This window comes from Phyllobates terribilis, unplaced genomic scaffold (assembly GCF_046119375.1).
Source record: "Phyllobates terribilis strain yellow unplaced genomic scaffold, ASM4611937v1 Scaffold_5__5_contigs__length_657084704, whole genome shotgun sequence".
Classification (NCBI taxonomy): Eukaryota; Metazoa; Chordata; class Amphibia; order Anura; family Dendrobatidae; genus Phyllobates; species Phyllobates terribilis.
The window spans coordinates 429,205,974-429,228,609 of NW_027362765.1; the positions used below are offsets into that span (position 1 = coordinate 429,205,974).

At 42.9% G+C, this 22,636-nt stretch overlaps 1 protein-coding gene across 3 annotated transcripts in view; it reads left to right on the plus strand.

Annotated features, from left to right (window-relative positions):
* Positions 1-458: 458 nt before the first annotated feature.
* Positions 459-22,636, plus strand: part of CEP55 (centrosomal protein 55) — a 31,247-nt gene continuing 9,069 nt past the window's right edge. For 2 of the 3 annotated variants that reach the window (XM_073685256.1, XM_073685257.1), the window contains exons 1-6: positions 459-570; positions 3,589-3,775; positions 9,388-9,612; positions 11,950-12,009; positions 17,437-17,581; positions 18,641-18,951. In XM_073685256.1, coding sequence (XP_073541357.1) covers positions 3,611-3,775; positions 9,388-9,612; positions 11,950-12,009; positions 17,437-17,581; positions 18,641-18,951 — 906 coding nt within the window. In that variant the 5' untranslated portion in view covers positions 459-570; positions 3,589-3,610. The remainder of the gene's footprint in view (positions 571-3,588; positions 3,776-9,387; positions 9,613-11,949; positions 12,010-17,436; positions 17,582-18,640; positions 18,952-22,636) is intronic. The other variant, XM_073685258.1, reaches the window with a different exon arrangement.

Genomic DNA, 22,636 nt, shown 5'->3' on the forward strand with positions numbered 1-22,636 from the left:
CAGTGGATCACTGTACACAATGGATTTAGATGCAGTGGATCACTCAGTGGATCCCCAAAACAAAATATATGCCAGATGCAGTGGATCCCCAGCAGTCTCCCTGGTTCGCCAGTAGCTGACACCGGCCTTGACGTCTCCTGAATGAATTCCGTTGTTCTATTCCTCCATAGTCCCTAACATGATTCCTTCACACGTCCCTGGGTCACCTAGCCTGATTATGCTGCTGATCAGCTCCTAGGACACTGATAAGGAGCCCGCTACACACCATGTGGATCTTAAAGACTCTATTTTTTTCATAATAGAATAAAACATTAGCTGATAACTGATCATGTACAGCCATGTAACAAAACACAGCGCAGCGTGCAGAGACTGCTCAAAACAGAGACCACAAACGCCTGCAATTGTCCCTCTTCGGAGCCCGTCCTGCCACTGGTAAGCGTCAGTGTGAAGGCCGTCTACTCCGGTGACGTCACCGCGTACAGCGCGTTTTTCAAACAGCCCGGAAGTGAGTGGATTTGTTGTGATGCGGAGGATTTCCCGGCAGGTGCCGTCTGCGCTGCTCCGTGTCAGGTCGGTTGTATTTCCCGGTGTGGCCGGGGTGGTGTCTGGTAGTGTTCGGGCTGCTGCTGTGTGCGTGTATACAATGCCGGCATTATGTGCGGATGGAGGGTACAGCTGTCTATAGACAGACAGGGAGGGGGCGCGGAGTTTTTTTTTTTTATTCCTTCATAACTGACTTTTTCATTTTCTTTTCTATGTCTATATAATTTATATTTCTTTATTTTTTTTCCTTTTGCACGGCCAAACTATTTTATTTTCAACTATTAAAAAAAATTATATTTTGAGTTTTGTTTTTATTGCCTTCATTTTAAAAAAATAAATAAATAAATAACCCGGCAACGTGATTCTTCCACTTCTAAAGGTTTTAACTTTTTTTAATTACTATTTTTCCATTGGGGATCATCGTGTGTTTTATTTTGTGTGGGGGCAGCTGACATTTTTAGCGATACCGCCTTGCGGCGCATATGACGTTTTGATCACTTTTAATTGCATTTCTTCGGGAGGTGTGACTTCTAGAAATGACCTGCATATATACTGGCATTTTGATTCTCTTTACAGTGGTAACTACGTGGGTAATTTTTATATTTTCGTAGATCAGACGTTTACAGACGCACTTATCCAATATATTATTTGTTTTCTTTTTCTTAACTTTTGATCTAGGAAAAGTGGAGTGATTCAAACTTTTATATACAGTAGTGTAAAAGCTGCAAAATAGACATATTAATAGTTAGAACAAAGAGAAATCTAAATCACATCTATATTTGGTGTGACCACCCTTTTTTCTTTCAAAACAACATCCATTCATCTAGGTACTTGTACACAGTTTTTCTGAGGGAACTCGTCAGGGAGGTTTTTCCAAACATCTTGGAGAACTAACCACAGATCTTCTGTGGATGTCGCTTGTGCAAATCCTTATGTCTCTTCATGTATTACTAGACTGACTGACTGACTGATGTAGAGATCGGGGCTCTATGGAGCCATATCATCACTTCCAGGACTACTTGTTCTTTACACTGAAGGTACTTATTGACATCGGCTGTATTACATAGTTTATAACATAGTTACATAGTTTATAAGGCCGAAAAAAGACAAGTGTCCATCCAGTTCAGCCTATTTCTTGTGCACTGCAGCTATTCCGCAGCGTTGATCCAGGGGAAGGCAAAAAAAAAAACCATGCGGTATAGGCCAATTTACATCATTAAGGAAAAATTCACTTCCCGACACCAATCTGGCAGTCAGATTAAATCCCTGGATTAATTAACTAAACATAAGATGTAATTTTATTGTTCTCAAGAAAGGCGTCCAGGCCTCTCTTGAACTCTTTAAGTGAGTTGGACATCACCACTTCCTCTCCCAGAGAGTTCCAGAGTCTCACGGCTCTGACCGTAAAGAATCCCCTTCTATGCTGGTGCAGGAACCTCCTTTCCTCCAGACGCATAGTGTGCCCCCTCGTCTTTGTCACCATCCTTGGTATAAACAGGTCATGGGAGAGATCTCTGTACTGCCCCCTGATGTATTTATACATGTTTATGAGGTCTCCCCTAAGCCTTCTCTTTTCCAACGTAAATAGGCCTAATTTTGACAACCTCTCTGGGTATTCTAGTCCCTCCATTCCCTTTATTACCTTAGTCGCCCTCCTTTGTACCCTCTCTAGCTCCAATATGTCTTTCCTGGTCGGTGTCCTGCTGCAGAATAAATTTGGCGCCTTACTCCTCCCTGATGGTATTACATGAGGGATCTGCCTATATTTCTCAGCATTGAGGACACTATAAATCCTGACCAAATCTTCCACCATGCTTTACTGCTGCCTGTGGACTCTCATTATTGCCCCACTCTCCAGCAACAAACTGGCTTCTGTCACAGCCAAATATTTCACATTTTGACTCATCAGCCCACTTATACTGTTTTTCTGCATCCATGTTCCTATGTTTTAGTCCACAGTTGAGTCACTTGGCCTTTTTCCATCTTAAAGAAATTTTTGTATGCAATTCCTCTATGAAGACCAGTTCTGGCCAGACTTCTCTGGAGAGTAGATGGGGCTGGGTCCCACTAGCTACTGCTCGGCCTGTGCTGATGGCGTTGCTGGACATCTTTTGATTTAGGACAGAAGTAAGCATGATGTGTCATTTGTCTGCTGCAATAAGTTTCCTTATCTCACCACTGTGACGGTCCTCCAAGCTGCACATTTCTTGGTACTTTGAAAAGCGCTTAAACACCACATCTTGATACTCCAGTCTGCTTTGAAACTTTTGCTTGGGAGAGACCTTGATGATGCAGCATAACTACCTTGTGTCTTGTTGCTGTGCTCTGTCTTTTGCCACGGTGCATGACTGGTGAAATGAAACTATTCTACTACCTTATCTCTGTAAAGTTTGGCTGTTCCTCACCCAGTTTTAAACTTCTGACACAACTGTTGCTGTTTCAGTTGATGACTTGGTTATTCATATACCTGACAATTATTCTATAAAATCCCTGACTTTGTGCAAGTGTAACTAGAAGACTTCATGCTGTTTTGAAGGCAAAGGGCTGTCACTCCAAATATTGGTCCTATTTAGATTTCTCTGCATTCACTTTGCATTTTTTAATTGATAAAAATAAACGATCAATAGTTCTATTTTCTAACGCATTCTTTCACTTTTAGCATTGAAAAGGGTGAATATCTGCACAATGTCCGTTTTCTGCTGCATATTTTTCCCGCTGCTTGCTGATTTCAGCCTTCACGATGCACAAAATCTTCTCCGCAGGTCAATTTTTGCTGCAGATTCTGAGCTGCTTTTTTTTACATTGATTTTGGGGTCTATTGGGAGTTACCTGCTGTTTCCCCTAAGAGTCGAATAGTCACTGAGGTTCCCAGCATCAGACTGATCCTCGCTTCTTCTCATAGAAAAAGGAAGAATTTTCTGTATGTAGAACCAGCATTTCTTTTGCTTCATGACTGCCTTACTATTATACCATTAATGGTTGGCTTGCTACCTGATGTACATTTGTGCTTTCAAATCATAAACTTTTTTTTTTTTTCTTTTTTAGAAAGTCTTAAAAGAAAAAAAAAATGAATTCCAAAAACGGGAATAACAAGCCGAGTCTTAAAACTGCTGTGTCAAAATCGGACGGTGATTTAGAAAAACTGAAGAAGGAAAATGCAATCTTGAGAAAGAAATTGGAAGAGTCCTCTAAATCCAAACTGTCAGGTGCTGAGAGGAACAGACTATTGGAGGTGAGAGAGCTGCGATGTCCGATAATAGTGTCTGAGACTAATCCCCCTCCACCTTCTAGTGGTAGATCAGAAGGTCAGCAACATAGGCCGAGCTCACTAAACAGGTATGCAATAATCAGTATCCCCCCCCCCCCCCCCCCCCCCAGTCGGAACGTGCCAGTAGCAGAAATGTCATACGGGGCTTTACGTAGACCAGGGCTATCTGTATGTGGGTTATAGACAAGTTATAGCGTGTCATGCCCGATCAGAATACACGTCAGTCATACACTGGTGAGGCCTTGATATATCTCACAGTAAATAGAGAAACAGGTCCATGTGAGTCCATATTTTGTATTACTATTATATAGGATAAGATTTATTACTGTCAAAGCTGTATACTGTGGCTTGCGAAAGTATTCACCAAGTATTGGCATTTTTCGTGTTTTGCTAGCTCATAAACTGGAATTTCATTTTTTTTTTTTTTTTTTTTGAGAGAGAGTTTGCATCAGGTCATGTAAAAAACATGCCTACAACTGTGAAAATGTGGTTTTCCTTTTATCGTGAAGCAAACAACAAATAGGACAAAATAACTGGAAACTTCTGGGTGCATAACTATTCACCCCCCCCCTAAAATCAGTACTTCGTACAGCCTCGTTTTGCGACAACTACAGCTGCAAGTCGCTTTGGATAAGTCTTTGAGCTTTCCGCATCTTGCCACTGGGATTTTTGCCCATTCCTCAAGGCAAAACTGCTCCAGCTCCTTCAAGTTGCATGGTTTCCTCTGGTGAACAGCAATCTTCAAGTCTGACAACAGATTCTCAATTGGATTAAGGTCTGGGCTTTGACTAGGCTACTCCAAAACATTTACATGTTTCCCCTTAAACCACCCTAGTGTTGCTTTAGCAGTATGCTTTGTGTCATTGTCTTGTTGGAAGGTGAACCTCTGTCCCAGTCTCAAATCACTGACAGACTAAAACAGGTTTTGCTCAAGAATAACCTTGTATTTCGCACCATCCATCCTCCCCTCGATTCAGACCACCCCACCCCCACCCCCCTGGTGCCAAAATACACCCCCACAGCATGATGCTGCCACCACCATATTTCACTGTGGGGATGGTGTTCTTGGGGTGATGAGCAGTGTTGATTTGGCAACAGACATAGCGTTTATTTTGGTGGCCAAAAAGTTCTTTTTTTTTTTTGTCTCCTCTGACCACAGCACCTTCCTCCATACATTTGGGGAGTCTCCCACATGTCTTTTGGCAAACTCAAAACGAGCCTTACAATATTTGTGTTAGTAAAGGCTTTTTTTCTGGCCACTCTTCCATAAAGGCCTCCTATGGAGTGTACGGCTTATTGTGGTCGTATGGACAGATACTACAATCTCTCCTTGGGAACTCTGCAGCTCCTTCAGGATTTCCTTTAGTCTCTGCGCTGCCTCTCTGATTAATGCCCTCCTTGCCTGGGCTGAGAGTTTTGGTGGGCAGTCCTCTCTTGGCGGGTTTGTTGTGGCACCATGTTCTTTCCATTTGATGATAATGGATTTGATGATGCTCTGGGGGATCATCAGAAATTGGGATTTTTTTTTTATAACCCAACCCTGACTTGTACTCGACAACTTTGTTCCTGACTTGTTTGGAGATCTCCTCTGTCTTCATGGTGGTGTTTGGTTAGTGGTGCCTCTTGCTTAATGTTGTTGCAGCCTCTGTGGCCTTTCAGAAAAGGTAACGTGTATATACTGACACTTGGATTGCACACAGGTGGACTTGCTATCACTAAGCATGGGGCTTATGAAGGTAATTGCTTGCACCAGAAATTTTTAGGGGCTTCATCGCAAAAGGGGTGAATACATATGCCCATGCCAATTTTTAGATATTTGATTCCATAAATTTAATTTATGCCTATATTTTTCTCTCTTCACCAACTTAGACTAGTTAGTGCTGATGCATCACACAAATCGGATTACAACAATATTTAAACAGAGGTTGTATTGTAACAAAATAGGTAAAAAGCCAAGGGGGTGAATGTTTTCGCAAGCCACTGTAGGTCCTCAAAAACCCTCATATAACTTAATCTAAGTCGCTGCCTTGCTACAGAGGTTAGTACCCTAAGATAAACCACAAATGGCGCCGCTGCTCATTGTCGGGGCCTTAATATGCCCTATACTGACCCTTTATAGATAACGCCACATGTATGTTGGATCTGTGGTAACAGAAGTCAGCAACATGTGACGAGCCTGTATTACAGAAGCCAGTTCCCGTACTGAGTCAGGGTGTCCCAAATCACAGTATGCACATATTCCGATTACTATACTCATCTCAACGCATTTCCCCTCCATTGGTAGAGAATGAAAGGGGTCCACAGACAATTGAGGAGGTGCTTGAATCAGCTGCCTCCGGCTGGCTCACACATGGTCTGTTAAGTAAGTGACATGCCGTCTCCTTTCATTTTGCGCTCATTCTGCAGGGGGACATGTTTGCACTCGCAAAACAAAGAAAATACATGTGTGTATGTATCTATATGCAGTGGAGACTAAAAGTTTTGCTTTTTTTAAAAAAAAAAAAAAAGTGTGATTACTTCTGGTTGTTGTGATGCCATTTTCCTGGTGATGAATTGAAAGTGCATGAAGTTGTCATCATGCATAGTAACATAGTAACCTAGTCTTCCTTCAACCTTAAAAACTAAGTCCATCTAGTTCAGCCCATAGCCTAACTTGTTGATCCAGAGGAAGGCAAAAAAAAAACCCATGTGGCAAACACTAAGCTCCACATTGGGGAAAAAAATTCTTCCCGACTCCATACGACAATCAGACTAGTTCCCTGGATCAACGCCCTATCAAGGAATCTAGTATATATAACCTGTAATATTATACTTTTCAAGAAAGGCATCCATGCCCTTCTTAAATTTTTAACAGTGAATCACTCATTACAACATCATGCGGCAGAGAGTTCCATAGTCTCACTGCTCTTACAGTAAAGAATCCCCGTCTGTGATTATGATTAAACCTTCTTCCCTCCAGACGTAGAAGATGCCCCCTTCTCCCCGTCTCAGGCCTCAGAGTAAAAAGATCAGTAGAAAGGTCTTTGTACTGTCCCCTCATATACTTGTACATAGTAATAAGATCACCCCTAAGCCTTCTTTTTTCCACAGTAAATAACCCCAAGTGTAATAACCTGTCTTGGTATTGCAGACCCCCCAGTCCTCTAATAACCTTGGTCGCTCTTCTCTGCACCCGCTCTAGTTAAGCTATGTCTTTCTTGAACACCGGAGACCAGAACTGTACACAGTATTCTAAGTGTGGTCGCACTAGTGACTCGTATAGAGGTAAAATTATGTTCTCCTCATGAGCATCTATGCCTCTTTTAATGCATCCCATTATTTTATTTGCCTTTGCAGCAGCAGCCTGACACTGGCCACCAAACGTGAGCTTGTCATCCCCCAATACACCCAGGTCTTTTTCAGTTAGTTTTGCCCAGTGTTTTACAATTAAGCATATAATTATACATTTTATTTCCTCTGCCCAAGTGCATTACTTTACATTTATCCCCATTAAAGCTCATTTGCCATTTATCAGCCCAAGCTTCTAGTTTACATAGATCCTCCTGTAATATAAAATTGTCCTCCTCTGTATTGATTACCCTGCAGCGTTTAGTGTCATCTGCAAATATTGAAATATTACTCTGTATGCCCCCTACAAGGTCATTAATAAATATGTTAAAAAGAAGGGGGCCCAATACTGACCCCTGTGGTACCCCACTGTTAACTGAGACCCAGTCTGAGTGTTTTCCATTAATAACCACCTTAATTTTAACGAAAATGCTTTTGAATATAGGTATGGTCAATTAATTAAAGAAAACTGACTGCCAAACTTTTGCATTTATTATTTATTGGTCACAACATAGAGTATTTCATTGCTTACAATACCATAACTTAGTATTTTGTAGCATAACCTCTTGCTTTAATTACTGCACCGCACCGACGGGGCATTGAAGCCACTCGGGTATTCAAGACATCTTGAGGGATCTTGCTCCATTCCATTTGCAAATCTGCAAACAATTCATCTTTATTGCTATGGGTACAGGCCCCAACTTGTTGCCCTAGCTCATCCCAAAGGTTCTCTATAGGGTGTAAATCAGGTGATTGACTTGGCAATTGCAACAGGTGAAAATTTTTCTTTTCTAAGCAATTTTTGACTAAATTGGATGTGTACTTAGGATCATTGTCTTGCTGGAATCTCCATCTCCTGCCTACTTTGGTATTACCATGTGGCAGCATTACATTCTCCAGTATATCCTTGTACACTGTAGCATTCATATTTCCATCTATTTTATGCAGAGGGCCAATGGCAGATACAGAAAAGCAGCCCCAAACCATGACATTGCCACCACCATGTTTCACTATAGGCGTTTGATACCTTACATCATTACGTTTTCCAATTGGGCGGTGTATATATATATATGTATATATGTATATATGTATATATATGTGTATATATATATATATATATATATATATATATATATATATATATATATATATATATATATATATATATATATATATATATATATATATATATATATATATATATATATAATATTAGTGCTGCATCACTACCATACAGATTGAACTTGGATTGATCCGACCACAACACCTTAGAGCAGTCTGTCTCTTTTCATTATTCTTTGGCAAACTCAAGTCGGACCTTCCAGTTCTTTGTAGAGATGAAAGGCTTCTCGACTGGACCTCGTGCATTCAACCCTACTGCTTTTAGCCATCACACCACAGTTTGGCGCCTCACTTTGACCCCATATTCCTCATTCATTTTGTGTGAAATCTGTACAGCATTTTTATGGACATCAGATACTGACTGTTTGTTAATGTGATCAACTCTGGAGAAAGTTTTCCGTGATCGTCCACTTCTAGGTTTGTCGGCTGTTCCAGAACCTTCTTTATCTTTCTTTAATATACTTGACTCTGGGAACAGGTGAATTCCATAGATACCTCTTTTTGGATTTTGCCTAACTTCACTCTCAGAATAATCAGCTTCCTGACATCTGGTGATAAATTTGGCATGTTTTAGCCTAAAAACACGCACATAAAAAAAAAAAAAAATTGGGCAAAATTCGACTACCCATGACAAAATATGCAAAACATTTGGCCCAGCAAATGTTGAAAACTAACACATAAAGGGATAAAACAATGTTAAACACAATTTTCGTCCTGATATCTGACAACCATTTGCTTCTGGTTTACTAAAATCACCAGGAAAATGGCAACAACCGGGCAGAAGTAATTACACTTAAAAAAAAAACAAAAAAAAAACTTTTGGTCGCCACCGTATATCTGTATATTCATATATATATATCCTCCCATATTTCTCTGCATTAATTGTAATATGAAACAAAATAGATTAAAGGACATAAAATTAAGGGATTGTTTTTTGCGCATACTCTGTGTTTAGTGTTCCTTTAACTCGGTGTAATTGTGACAGGATGGCCCTTATATGCCGATATATCTGGTTTTGATCAAATTGTTCTATATGAAGTTTGAGAATCTCACTGTATTTGTGATTATTCGGTTAGTAGTATTTGCATTGTAAGTAATGGGAGCAAAATTTTATTCCTTGGGTGCAGAAAATTCTCGACCTGGAAACCCAAAACGTAAAAGACAGTAATGATAGGGCCAGACAAGGTGACGTAATACAGGATTTCAGTGACGCCCTTAATGATAGGAATAATGGACAGGTCCTCCTGGTAGAGAAGGAAGCCAAGAGCCTAGAAGAAATCTCCACAGGGATCTGGAAACTGCTCCCACCTTGTAAGGTTCACTGGAAAGACGGCCCGTCTGCGGATGTCCAGGTATTCCCAGCACTGTCCTGTAGCGATACTAAGCTAGTTGTTGTACCTACCCTGAAGTGTAACCACTTTATGCCCTTCCCCCATAGTCTATTTATGTAGAGACCTAGAAGTGGTCGGATGTGGGGGTGACTATGTAATGAATTGTGCGCCCAACCCACCTGCGTGGCTGAAGTTCTGTTCTTGTTCCTCGATGACTATTGTAAAGCTGGTTAAGGCTGTGTGCCCACGATGTGTTTTTTTAAGTGTTTCCGCAGCGGCAATTCCGCTGCAGAAACGCTTAAAAAACGCTTGGTAGAAGGCCTGCCATGTTCCCCAATGATAATCCTCCTGTGCTGTGCACATGCTGTGGAAATTTCCGCTGCGGGTTATCATTGCGGAAAAAAACGGAGCACTACCAATTATTTTGCGGAGGCGCTGCGTTTTCACCGCCATTGACTTGCATTGGAATGCATGGATTACGCATCACTGTATATGTACATGCGGAATCCAAGAGTTTCAATGTGCAGATGGTACCCGGATTTGGAGTAGAGGAGACTCTCCTCCGGACCCGGGTACCATAGAACCTGTAATAAAAATAAAATAAATAATATATATTTACCTTCTGATGCCCCCGGCGTGCTTGTCTTCGCTTGCCGGCAGATCGCGGTGGACTGAAGGACCTGCGCTGACGTCATTTAGTCATGTGACGGGTCACGCGACCGCTGACGTCGGCAGGTCCTTTAGTCTACCGCGAGCTGCCAGCAGCCAGGACTTAGCAAATAAAGACACCGGGGGCCATCAGAAGGTAAGTATAGATTTATTTTTTTATTTTTTACCATTCTTTTACGGTCACACTATATAAATCCATGCCGGTTGCATGGATTTATATAGTGTGACCAAGTTGTCAAGCACTTTCCAAGTGATGCTAAAATCGCTTGGAAAGCGCTTGACAACCCGCATGCGGAAATGCAAGTGAAGAACGCTTCACATCCGCATGTCCCTGGCAGGAAAAACGCATGTACAATCCGCATGTACAATTCGCATGTACAATCCGCATGTACAATTCGCATGTACAATCCGCATGTGTTTTTTCTGCCAGGGAGATGCAGAAACGCTCTGGAAAAATCCAGAGCATTTCTGCATCGTGGGCACATAGACTATAAGGCTATGGCTACATTCACACATCAATGAGAAACGACCGTTTTTGTGTTTTTCTTGGGTTGCATCAAGGTTTTTTATTTAAGTAAATTTAATCACTAAGCGACAGATCTGTGAGAAACGGAAGCGAATCAGAAACGTTCCTGTTTGCATCTGTTTTTCACAGATCCTCAGTGACTTGTATGGCCGAGTCTGATTTGCAATCAAGTATCGAAATCCCACCTACTCCATATCTCACGCTCGGCTCCCTGATTTTCACTGACGTGTGTATAGATCCATGAAACTAAAAGATAATGTACTCTGTTTGTTTTTTTTTAATTAATAGAAATAGATTATTCTATGTAACGAGCCCTTCAGAGTTGTTCAGTTGAAAATGTATATGTTCATAGTATTTTTTTTTTTGCCATGGAGTGTTGATATCTTCTGACTTTCATCTGCCCAGTAGAAGCCTGTGTGCACCCTGCGATATATGTCTTGTGTAAAGAACAAATGGGCCTGTAAGGACATCACTGATCCACCAGATGGCGACATTTCACCATCTTTGATCTCAGGACCCCGAGTACAGAGAATGTGATGATGGGCACGATGGATCCTGGCTGTATGTGTGTGAAAGAACTGCAGGAGGAAAAAAAAAATCACAATTTATTAGGAAGGTCACAAAGTTTCCACCACCTCAGTGATCAGCTGTAATCTGCAGAGAAACCTGGCATTAATTCTTTAGTTTCCCTGCAGCGCCACCACAGGGGAAATTAGGAATGACAAAGTGCCCATTCACATCAGTGGACTGTCTGCATAGGACTGATCCTCCTTGTAACCACTCTCCACTGTGACCAAGAGATGAGGATCCTATAAAGACAACCTATCCCATTCAGGATATAAGAAAATGCTTTTTTTTTCTCCTTTCTAGACAAGTCTTTTAATAAGCAATAATATCACCTGTGGTTCAGGTTCATCTTTGTTAGAGGAGACGTCGTCCCCCCACCCTTCCCCGTGATCACAATCAGCTCAGAGCTCGGTGGGCTATGACTATGGGAGTTGGATACTTGTCGACTATCATTGCCTCCTGGTAGTTATACGATGAGTTACCCGTAGACTGTCTCCTATCTAATACATGGCCCTGTTTTGCTTTGTGTTAACACCCAATATAAATATATTATTGCTGAGAACATTTTCTATATCTTATTATACTATTTTTTTCAGCATCCACCCAAGACAGAAGATATGAACAAAGTCCACATACTGGACGCACAATTAAAAGACGTGAGTATTTGGTGATGAGCAAACAACAATGTATTAAATTCCTAAGGGCTAAATTGGGGCCAGCCCTCCAGGGAGTCGGGGGGGGGGGGGGGGGGCAGCCTTCCGGCGAGTTGGGGGCCAAGTTTTCGACTTTTGGTGTTTTCACACCAATTTGGATTAGCTCTGCCAAAATAGGTGGAGCTGGGACAAGGAGTGGCAACGTCTGCCCATATGATTCATCAAAAGTTACGGCTTTTATGACTCCAGAAATGCTACTCCAGTCCCTGGGAATGGAATAGCATTTCTGGCACAGCACACGCCACTCAGAAGAAGCTCCGAATTCATTAAGCATTGTGCACTTCTTAAGGAATTCGGTGCCTCTTCTCAGTCATGTCTGGTGTAGCCTGAGCGTGCACGCCTTCATGAATCAGCCTGAAATTTTTGTGGAATGTAAGAAATTTTTACCAGAAAGTGGCCAAACCTTTTATTAATGTCATCAGTTTTGGTAGACTCCTGAGATAATTTGCCTGTCTTGCTCGTCTCACTTGATATAATGAAATATTACCTACTGTTGAAGGAGATTTGTCACCAGATTACACTTGATAAGCTACATACATTAATATATAAATAAGTCTGGGTCCTGATGAGACTGGTGTACTTGCTTTGAAAATCATTGTCAGGCTAGCTATATACTCCTGACATTTAGATGAGCTTTTTTAAGAGGCAACTATAGAACGAAATCACTCCTGTGTCCAAGTGTAGCTGGTCTCTGCCCATCCAGCCTGAATGACAGCTGCAGCTTGTACTGAGCTGTGTGAGATCTCAGCAGCGAGGAGGAACACAGGAGCTGCTAATCAGACTTGGTGATTGAATAATAAGTTTAAACTTTCAAAAAGAATTATACAGCCATACTGAAATAGATCATCAACAGAAGTATACCAGTCCAGCCAGGTGCAAGCTCTATTTACCAATGTATGCAGTAGGGTTGGGTGATTTTGCTTGAAATTAAATTTTTTTTATTTTTTACAAAATAGAGTTGCTTACACAGAATTTCTTAATCCACCCTGCTCATCAGAATTGTCCCTTAGATGCTGTGGTATAGATATGTCATCACAAGGCGGCTTTGGCTGTTACCAGCACTTGTGCAGCAAAGAGGTGCTGCAGCAGCCGTCCAGTATAACTATTGCAAAGAGGGAACAGGTCACAGTATACGAGAACAGTCATATATCATCCTGCATATGACATCTAATGTCTGTGCAAAGAATTATACAGTAGGTGATACACTGACTACAAACATCAGAAGGTCTATATAAGATACTAGCTATTGAACCCGTTCTATGCCTGGGTGGTGAGCATTTTTGTTATATGCTCCCCCCATCCTGTTACATGCCGCCCCCATCCTGAGACCAGGGGGGAGTGTGGTGCCATAGTATGCGTGTGCCCATACCGCGCTGTCCGGTGCCAATGTGTCTTCACTAAAATGGCGCCGGATAGTGCGCTATGCGCATGCGCCGATTCCGACGCACTCCTCCCCCAGACTCCGGCCAAATCAGAGGTGCCGCGGCAACATTCCTCCGTTTCAGGTATGTACTTATAGCACTGGAGCTCGCGGTATGCATTCAGTGCTTTACACATACCGCGATCTCCGGCGCCATATACTTCTCTTACCTGTAACGACTCCATGCGTTCTTCTGTCTGGAGCCAGACTGCGCAAGCATGTCGCATGTGCAGTCTATAGGGGCTTCGGACGGAAGGACACATCCCTGGTTATATTATAGATGTCCCCCAATTCTGTTAATATCCCCCATCCCAGTATGCATGGCACCCCTCAATCATCCCCGTATCTTGGTATGCATGGCACCCCTCATCCCCATCACGCTGTACATACACTAAAAAACAAACACTTCTACTCCCCTTTCTTCCCTGTGCTCCAGCGCTGCGTCCCGTTCTGCTGGAGGCCGGGGGAGGAGTGTGGTGCTGAAGGACGCGTGTGCCCATACTGCGCTGTCCTGCAAATGTGTCTTCAGTAAAATGGCGCCGGATAGCGCGCTATGCGCATGCACAGATTCCGAGTCCGCACCCAGCCAGAACAGAGGCGCCGCGGCAACACTGCTCCGGGTCAGGTAAGTATGTCCTTATGGCACCGGAGATCACGGTATGCTTTCAGAGTCTACGCATACAGTGATCTCCGGCGCCATATACTCCTCTTACCTGTAACGGCACGATGCATTCTTCTGTCTGCAGCCAGACTGCGCAGGCGCGTCGCGAGTGCGCAGTCTATAGAAGCTTCAGACAGAGGGACACATCTACCGTTATATTATAAATGGCTGGTAAATGTTATACTATGGCTACAGTACATCATATTTTATATATGATGCTCTGTGACATTGGATATGTGTGCACAGTATGTTATGTTCAGTGTACGCGATGTGATAGGTTATACTGACTACAGAACATCACATGCTATATAGTTTACAGGATATGTGTTGTTCTGCAGCCTTAGTGTAATTTATTGTAATCTATCTGAGTCTATAGCATATTGCATTTGTATACAAGTTAGCAGATGTTGTATACAGGGTAATATGTCACTGCTGCAATATCTGGTCATAGTAAACCATATACCAGTCACATTTATTTTTATATACAGTTAGGTCTAGAAATATTTGGGCTGTGAATGCCACTTTTTTATTTAAAATTAAATAACTGAGCTGCAATTAAGTGTATCATATTGTTGATTTAGCCACTCCTAACATTTCTGCTATCTCTCAGATGGGTGCAAATGCCACACCTGGAATCAACTCCAGACCTTTTACCTGTTTAATTGATGATAGATTAACCAGGGAATAGCTTATGCAGCCCATTAAAGGGATTTTGAGATACTTGTCCAATTAGTTTTGGTTCCTTTTAAAAAGAGGCAGCTACAGATTAAAGAGCTGTAATTCCTGAACCCTTACTCCAATTAGGATGTGAATACCCTCAAAGCTTTATGCCCATATTGATTTATAGAACTGTATCTTGATGTGTTTTGGTAAACGGCTAAAATGCCAAAACTTGTCACTGTCTAAATATTTCTGGACCTAACTGTAATTAGTGATGTAGCCAAGGTCCGGTTCCTAATCAGTCCAGTGTACGATTCTGTATAGTCAGTTTTGCATTCGTTCTGCTGAGGTTTAGTTGGAGTTATTGCAGCAGCTTGAAATTTCATACAGGTCGGGTGACATTGGAGCCAATGACCCGCACGATCTGATCTGTATGAAGGTTCAGTCTGCTGCTATAAGTCATACAGAGCCTCAGCACAGCTGCCGCAGAGCTCACAATCCATAAAAGAGCAGCATCGTGCCCCCTCTATAGACATCCAAGCTGTGTCTCCACAGATTCTGATAAGAATCGTGGAAAAAAGAGACTGCAAATTAATTCAGTAAATCACCTGGCTGAAATACTCAGTTTGTATTGTGACATTTGGTGACTGATCCATTTCACACGGAGTCTGTCAGCAGGCTTTTGGTATGTAGTCTGTATATTGTAATCTACATATTGTAGGGGCAGAGAGACTGATGTCAACGATGTATCACTTACCGGGCTGTTTGCTGCAGTTTTGCTAGAATCCCTCTTTTCTCTGCTGTAGATGTAGCAGTGCTGTGAATGCTGTGCATAACTCCGCCCGCAATTTTGTCTCTCTTATTAAGTTGTGTACTGTAGTTTAATACAATCTAGTGTTTTATCAGCAGGAGATTATCACTATAGGACTAGGTGTCAGACCAGTTAATCTGTGTAATCCCGCCCCCACCACTCACTGGCAGCTTGCTGACAGTGTACACAGGAGGCAGCCAATCAGTGGTGTGGGCAGGGTTATACACAGTACAGTATTTACAGCACTGCTACATTTACAGCAGAGAAAACTGCAGCAAGCGGCCCCGTAAGTGACACATCGCTGGAATCAGGCTCTCGTCCCCTACATCATTCTGCTCTCAGATTACATAGCAAAAACTTGATGACAGATTCCCTTTAAAAGCTCTTCTACCAATACATTTTTTTTCTCTCCATGCCATACATGAATCAATGTACAGAGCCGTGGATGCTCGGGGTGGCTCGGGCAGCCGTACCATCCTCCAATACCTGTTGTAATGCCATCATGTGAATGAGCCACCTGCCTGGGGATCTCTCCTTTTCCCCATTGCGTAATCCTATTTCCACAATGTAATTGTGCCATTATAACACCTCCATTAGCAGCGGCCTGCCTGCTCTTCGCTCGCATTTCTGCATGATGCTCTGTATAAACACTGAGCGTCACAGACAAGTACCAATAATGGGATATTACTATTCGTCATGTGATCTCTGCCGCTCATTCTAGAGCTGGATGATCATAGATGGCGTATCACTGTCTTGTTTGTTCATATTCCCGGTAATAAAGACTTGTGATAAGCCGTCCAGCTGTTGCTGGCTCAGTCCTTCCCCCGCTAATGGCTGGATAATATGCTTGACAGTGTTCACTTCTGTGATTGCTGCAGGTCCCCTCACACTTGTACATACTGTCAATTCTCCAAAACAATCACCAATATAGAAGATCGATCGGCGCTTGTTTGCCATCATTTACATGTTAGTCACCATTATTTTTCTCCACTTGAGTGATTATTCCTCTCCCATGCTGCACATTCCCTCTTTATACAACGGGTTGTGCTGCTGATAAATTATTTATCTTTTTTGTCATCAAAATGAGACAAGTAAATCATCATTTGCCGTTGGACTACTGGACAGGTTTACACTGAGCAATGGTTGGGAGTGATCAGATACATTCAATGGTTTTGTCCATTATTGCTCCTTGTGAACAGCCCCTTTAGGCTGCAGACACTGGCACGGTGGAAAGGAAATGTTATCCTCTGTTAGGACTGAGATTTGAGCATGAAACCATACAAGCTTCCTAGAAAGAAGCTACTAAGGCCCAGGTTTAGTACCACTTGTGTCTTATCCTTTGCACACTGCATTGCCTTCAAGGAGAGCCATGTAGTGCCAAGAAGCATAGCCGCCGCTAATGCTTCCACTGGTCCCAGTGATCATACGATCGTCGGGTGTCCTAGCAGACCCAGATCAGCTCTGCCAGTGAATTTTGCTCTGGTGGAATGCAATTTTACCTTTAACTGGACCTCCTCTGGATATTAAAGTTACAGCGAAAAGCCGCATAATAGAAAAAAAAATGGCCTTCTGGAGGGCATATTGGGTTAAACTTTTTTTTTTTTTTATTATTATTATTAAGAAAAAAATGTTACTGAAAAAATTAAATAAGTCATTTAGTATAAAAAAAAAAAACTCAAACATTTAATTCAGCTACTCCTGTATCATCTATGCTCACTATTGGCTACCATATATATTTAGATTAGTGCTCTAGCAACAGTATCTTTAGTGTAAGATTAACGTATTAGTATTTGCCTTTATTTTTTTCCCTTTTTGTAGGCACTGGAAAAGAATCGGCAGTGGTTGGTATACGACCAGCAGCGAGAGGCGTACGTACAAGGGTTAATGGCCCGCATGGTTGACCTGGAGCAACAAGTGGCCAATGCCAAGCAGGCTCAGCAAGCCAAAGACAGCAAGTCAGAAGGTAGGAGGGTGCACGTGTCATTTTCTTTTCTCGTTACCCCATACATGGGCTCCCCATACGCAATATATTTTATAATGTATATAATCTAGGGGCCATATTTCTTAGATTTTAGTCAGGGTCTTTACCTCCTCTCTGTGAACCTCACCTATATTTTGGGGTCCCCTTATGTATACAATTGGGTGGGGGGGGGGGGGTACCTATTGAAAACTTATGGAATAGTCATGCATTCTCACATGGCGAAGATAGGGATTTTTTTTCTTTGTGCATAACAAGAGGAATATGTATTTAATTGTAGACTTTTCACGTCAAAGAAATATAACAAAAACTGTGGCCGCTGACATGTCCACTGACTGTATGTCTGAAGGGGCATCAACTTTTCTCCCGAGACCATAAAGTGCACTTGCGTTGCCAGCACTCGTCTGTCTGATTTGTACACTTACAGGCGGAATAACAGAGGAACGGCACCATGCTTGTTATATACAATGCCTATAGGCAGTGAGGTGCTTATCACAGGAGGGACTAGTGGGACTAGCATGCCTGCAATGATAAGCTCCTGGTGCTACCATTACAATTATTATTAGCATCATTACAAGCAAACAAAACCACAGAGCCTGATAAGAGAGTTTTCACTGAAATCTGTGTTTTAACCCCTACAGCATGCTGTCTTTAGACTACATAGTGAAAACCTGCTGACAGATTCCCTTTAAGTATTTGAGTAATTGCAATATATTAATATCAGTCTCCTATGAAGCCCAGGTGGGGCTTCACAGGAGTGCCCAAATGGAGGTGAGCCAGAATAAATACCTCGGCTTGCCATGATCATGTTGCGGCAGGCTGACTGCTGCCCAAATGGACGCCCCACCAGTGTCGCATATGCACTGATTGGAGCCATCTCTGGTGGCTTCTGATAGAGACAGGTGCTGGCTGTATAGCGCTCACCTATCCTGTGCGGCGCAGCCTCAGCTCCTGAGCCCAATCCGTACGTTGTACTCCATAGTGTTGTGTCCTCAGACTCTTTATACTGTAACGTATTATATCCTTGTTTTTTGTTGGTTTCAGCAAAAGACGATAAGCAGAAATACTACGACCGGCTTCTGCTCGCTGCAAAAAAGGACCTTGAAGGAGAAAGACAGATAACAGCCCAGCTCAATTCTGAGCTTTCTGCAGTGAGAATCCAGCACGAGGAGAAGAACAAAGAGCTTGAAAATGTATCCGCCACCTTAAAGGCCCTGCGAGAAAGCGAGAAGGGGCAGCGGGAGGAAGAGCGGAGGCGGTTTAAGGACCAAATGCAGAGGATAAAGGACGAACTTGATTTGTATCGTGAGAAGTATGAAGAGGAAAAGGGGAAAAACTGGGATCTTTCTAATCAGGTAAAAATGTTTTCTCTGGATATTTAAAATCTGATGGCGGAATGCATATTTAGAAAACTGGGCGATACTATTGCCGAGGCTCGAACTTTGCTGTAGTAGTTTGACGTCTGTTATACTGTTGTATTAAGTCATTATTGCCAGTTGACAATATGAAGATAAAGTCCAGTTGTCGATTATTCCTAATTTTCCATGAGGAATGAAAGGGCAACATCACAAAGCAGAGTTCTAAGAATTATTATTTTATTGGAAGTTTCAGTATCTACTACAATGGACAAGTCCAGAGAGATAATGGAGTCTCTTTAAAGGGAATCTATCACCAGGTTTTTGCTATGTAATCTGAGAGACTCTGATTCTAGTAAAGTATCAGTGGGCTACTTGCTGCAGTTTTTATAAAATCACTGTTTTCATTGCTGCAGATCTGGCAGTTCTGACTGCTGAGCTCTGTATAACCCCGCCCACAACACTGATTGTGCATAGGCTGCCAATCAATGATGGGGCGGAGTTATACAGAGCAGGAGGACTACATGGCATGAGACAAGTAGTCCTTTAGTGATCATCTCCTGCTGATAAAACATTTTTTTTTTTTTTTTTATTGAACTTCAACAAGTAGACCAATAAGTGACTGATCGCACTCTGCCCCTACATCATGCGGCTTTCAGATTAAATGGCAAAAATCTGCTGAGAGATTCCTTTAACTGTCTGCGTTGGTAGATTAACCCCTTTCTGATGTGGTCAGTAATAGTACGTCTTACTGACCTGGGCCAATTGGACCAGGGGCATACTATTATTGACCGGCAATCAGGCTGGCTGTTCGGGCGTGATCGCCGATGGGTGTCAGCTGATTCTCACATCGGACACCCGGTGCTAGCACATGGAGCGGTCAAGCACCACTCCCGGCACATTAACCCCCGAAATGCCACAGTTGAAGTCGAACAAACCAATAAAAGTACACATTTAGTATCGCCGTGTCCGGAACGACCTGACCTATAAAACTGTCCCACTAGTTATCCCCTTTAGTGAACACGGTAAAAATAAATAAATAAAAAAACGGAGCAAAAAACGATGCTTTATCATCATACCGCCAAACAAAAAATAGAATAAAAACCGATCAAAAAGACGAATGTAAATAAAAATGGTACCCCTGAAAATGTCATCTTGTCCCGCAAAAAAACAAGCCGCCATACAGCTCCATCAGCCGAAAAATAAGTTATAGCTCTCAGAATAAAGCGTTAGAAAAACATTTTTTTTTTTCTATAAAATAGTTTGTGTAAAAGCGCCAAAACTTAAAAAAAATATATAAATGTGGTACCACTGTAAAGGTACTGACCCGAAGAATAACGCTGCCTTATCAATTTTACCACATGCGAAATGTCATAAAAAAAACAATTCCTGAATTTTTTTGTTTGTTCTGCCTCCCAAAAATTGGCATAGAAAGCCAAAAATGTTACCAATAGAAACGTCAACTTGTCCCGCAAAAAACAAGCTTTTACATGACTGTCGATCAAAATATGGAAAAATTATAGCTCTCAAAATATGGCGAGGCAAAAACTATTCTTTGCAAAAAAAAAAAAAAAAGTTTTAGTGTCTGACAGCTGTCAATCATAAAAACCCGATATGAATCTGGTATCGCTGTAATTGCATCGACCCGAAGAAAAAAGTAATCTCATCACTTATACATCACGAGGAACGGCGTAAAAATAAACACTTGGGTTGGGGTTGTGCTTGGGTTGGGATTTTTTCAAAAGTAAAGAGTTTGCATCGGTTGCTCAACTGACATGCTCTAGTCTTCGCCCCATATGTTTCGCGGCTGTTTTACAGCCAAGAAAACCTCGCGGGGATTGCCTGCCATGCACCAGCAATCCCCCCGTGTTCTTTTTTTGGGGGTGTCTAATAACCGTGAAACGGGCGGGGACTCGAGCATGTCACTTGAGCACCTGCGATACTTGGTGCATACAGAGTACCCGAAGCAAACTCAAGTAGCGAGCACTTGCGCTCAAGACTAATGACAACTTATTCAATATGATGATCTAATGTTATCAAATTCTGTGTCGTACCTCTGGGTTCAAAATGTTCACTATACCCCTTGATAAAATTCTTGAGGAGTGTAGTTTCCAAAATGGAGTCACTTGTGGGTGGCTTTCCACTGTTTAGGCACATCAGGGGCTCTCCAAACGCAACATGGCGATCCTTCCCTTCTGAGCCCTGCCGTGCGCCCAAAACAGTGGTTTTTCCCCACATATGGGCTATCGCCGTGCTCAGGAGGAATTGCACAACAAATTTTGGGGTCCCTTTTTTCCTGTTACTGTTGCGAAAATAAAAAAATTGGGATCTAAAGTAACATTTATCGGTCGAACATGACAGCACCACAAGAGAGGAGATCCGCCCACCAAAGACAGGAAACCTACAGGCTTAAAAGGGGTGGCCCTCTCTCTTGCCTCAGTTTGGTTTCCTGTCTTTAATGGAGGGAACCTATAGCAGGCTCGTGGAAGAACTGGAAGGCGACAGCTGTCGAGCAGCGCCCCTATCTGGGATCGGCAGCTCCAGCGTCTGCTATGCGGGTGCACCCCTATCTGGGAAATGCACAGCATTCTTGCACCGGATAAGCAGTGGGCTGCGCCCCTATCAGGGGTGGCAGCCCTTTCATCATCTGCTACTGCCAGGTCTGCGCCCCTTTCTGTGGGGGGGTCTGCCCCTGGACTGATCCGGACTGCAGTGGGACTGCCCCCCTATCTGGGGTGGCAAGCCCATCATCGCCCTGAAAATGATGGTGGGATGCCATTCCCATCGACAACCGGCGGAGGTCGGCGCGCTGGATATCCGGGAGGCAGCGCCCCGATCTGGGGTAGCAGGCCCGTCTGTTTAGCAGAGCCTACCTGGAGCGGCGGCAGAAGCTTCCCGGCGCAGGGCTCGTGCAGGCGCGCACTTCCGGCCTCCTCCTGTGAGTCGCGGCCCGATGACGTCACCGCGCCTTGGGGCGGTCACGTGACTGGGACCCGGAAGTCCGGTCACGTGCATCTAACTTGTAAGTGCGGTATTAACCGTGGCGGCGTCCCTGAAGGGAGGAATATATAAAAAAAAAAAAAAGATTTATTTGATTTAAATCAGGTGGCTGAGGGAAGGGTGGAACAGGTGCTATTTAACTGGCCCAGGCACCTCTGTTTTGGGCTTCCCAGCTTCATTCTCCCTATCATGGAGTCTGATAGTGAGCAGCAGCAGCAAGTTCAGCATCCGCCATCGCCACCATCTCAGCGGCTGTTTGGGGAGCTCCAAAAAGGGCATCACCCTCGTGTTACTGGTAATGCCCGGTCCTCAGGAAAACGAGGTTCGGCGTCTAAGTCCAGTCATCACGGCTCCAGCAGGATGGACGAATCTGCAGCCTCCAGGGATGATCCCCCGGCTGAGAAGGGTTCTTCCTCCAAATAGGTACCAGCCCTTTGAGCCGCCTGGGTAAGTGATCTTCGAGAAAGTTCACTCAGTAATGGAGTATCCCTTCTCCTCTTCTATTTTTAATAGGGGAAGAAGTGTACCTCCAAGACCAAGCATTTTCAATGTGCATTGTGTAACACCGTCCTTCCCGACTCGTATCCCAAAAAATTGTCAGTCCTGTATAAATCAGACGCTAGCAGAGGAGACCCCTAGTTTGACCTCAGGATTGAAAACCTTGGTCAAGTCTGAAATTTGTAAA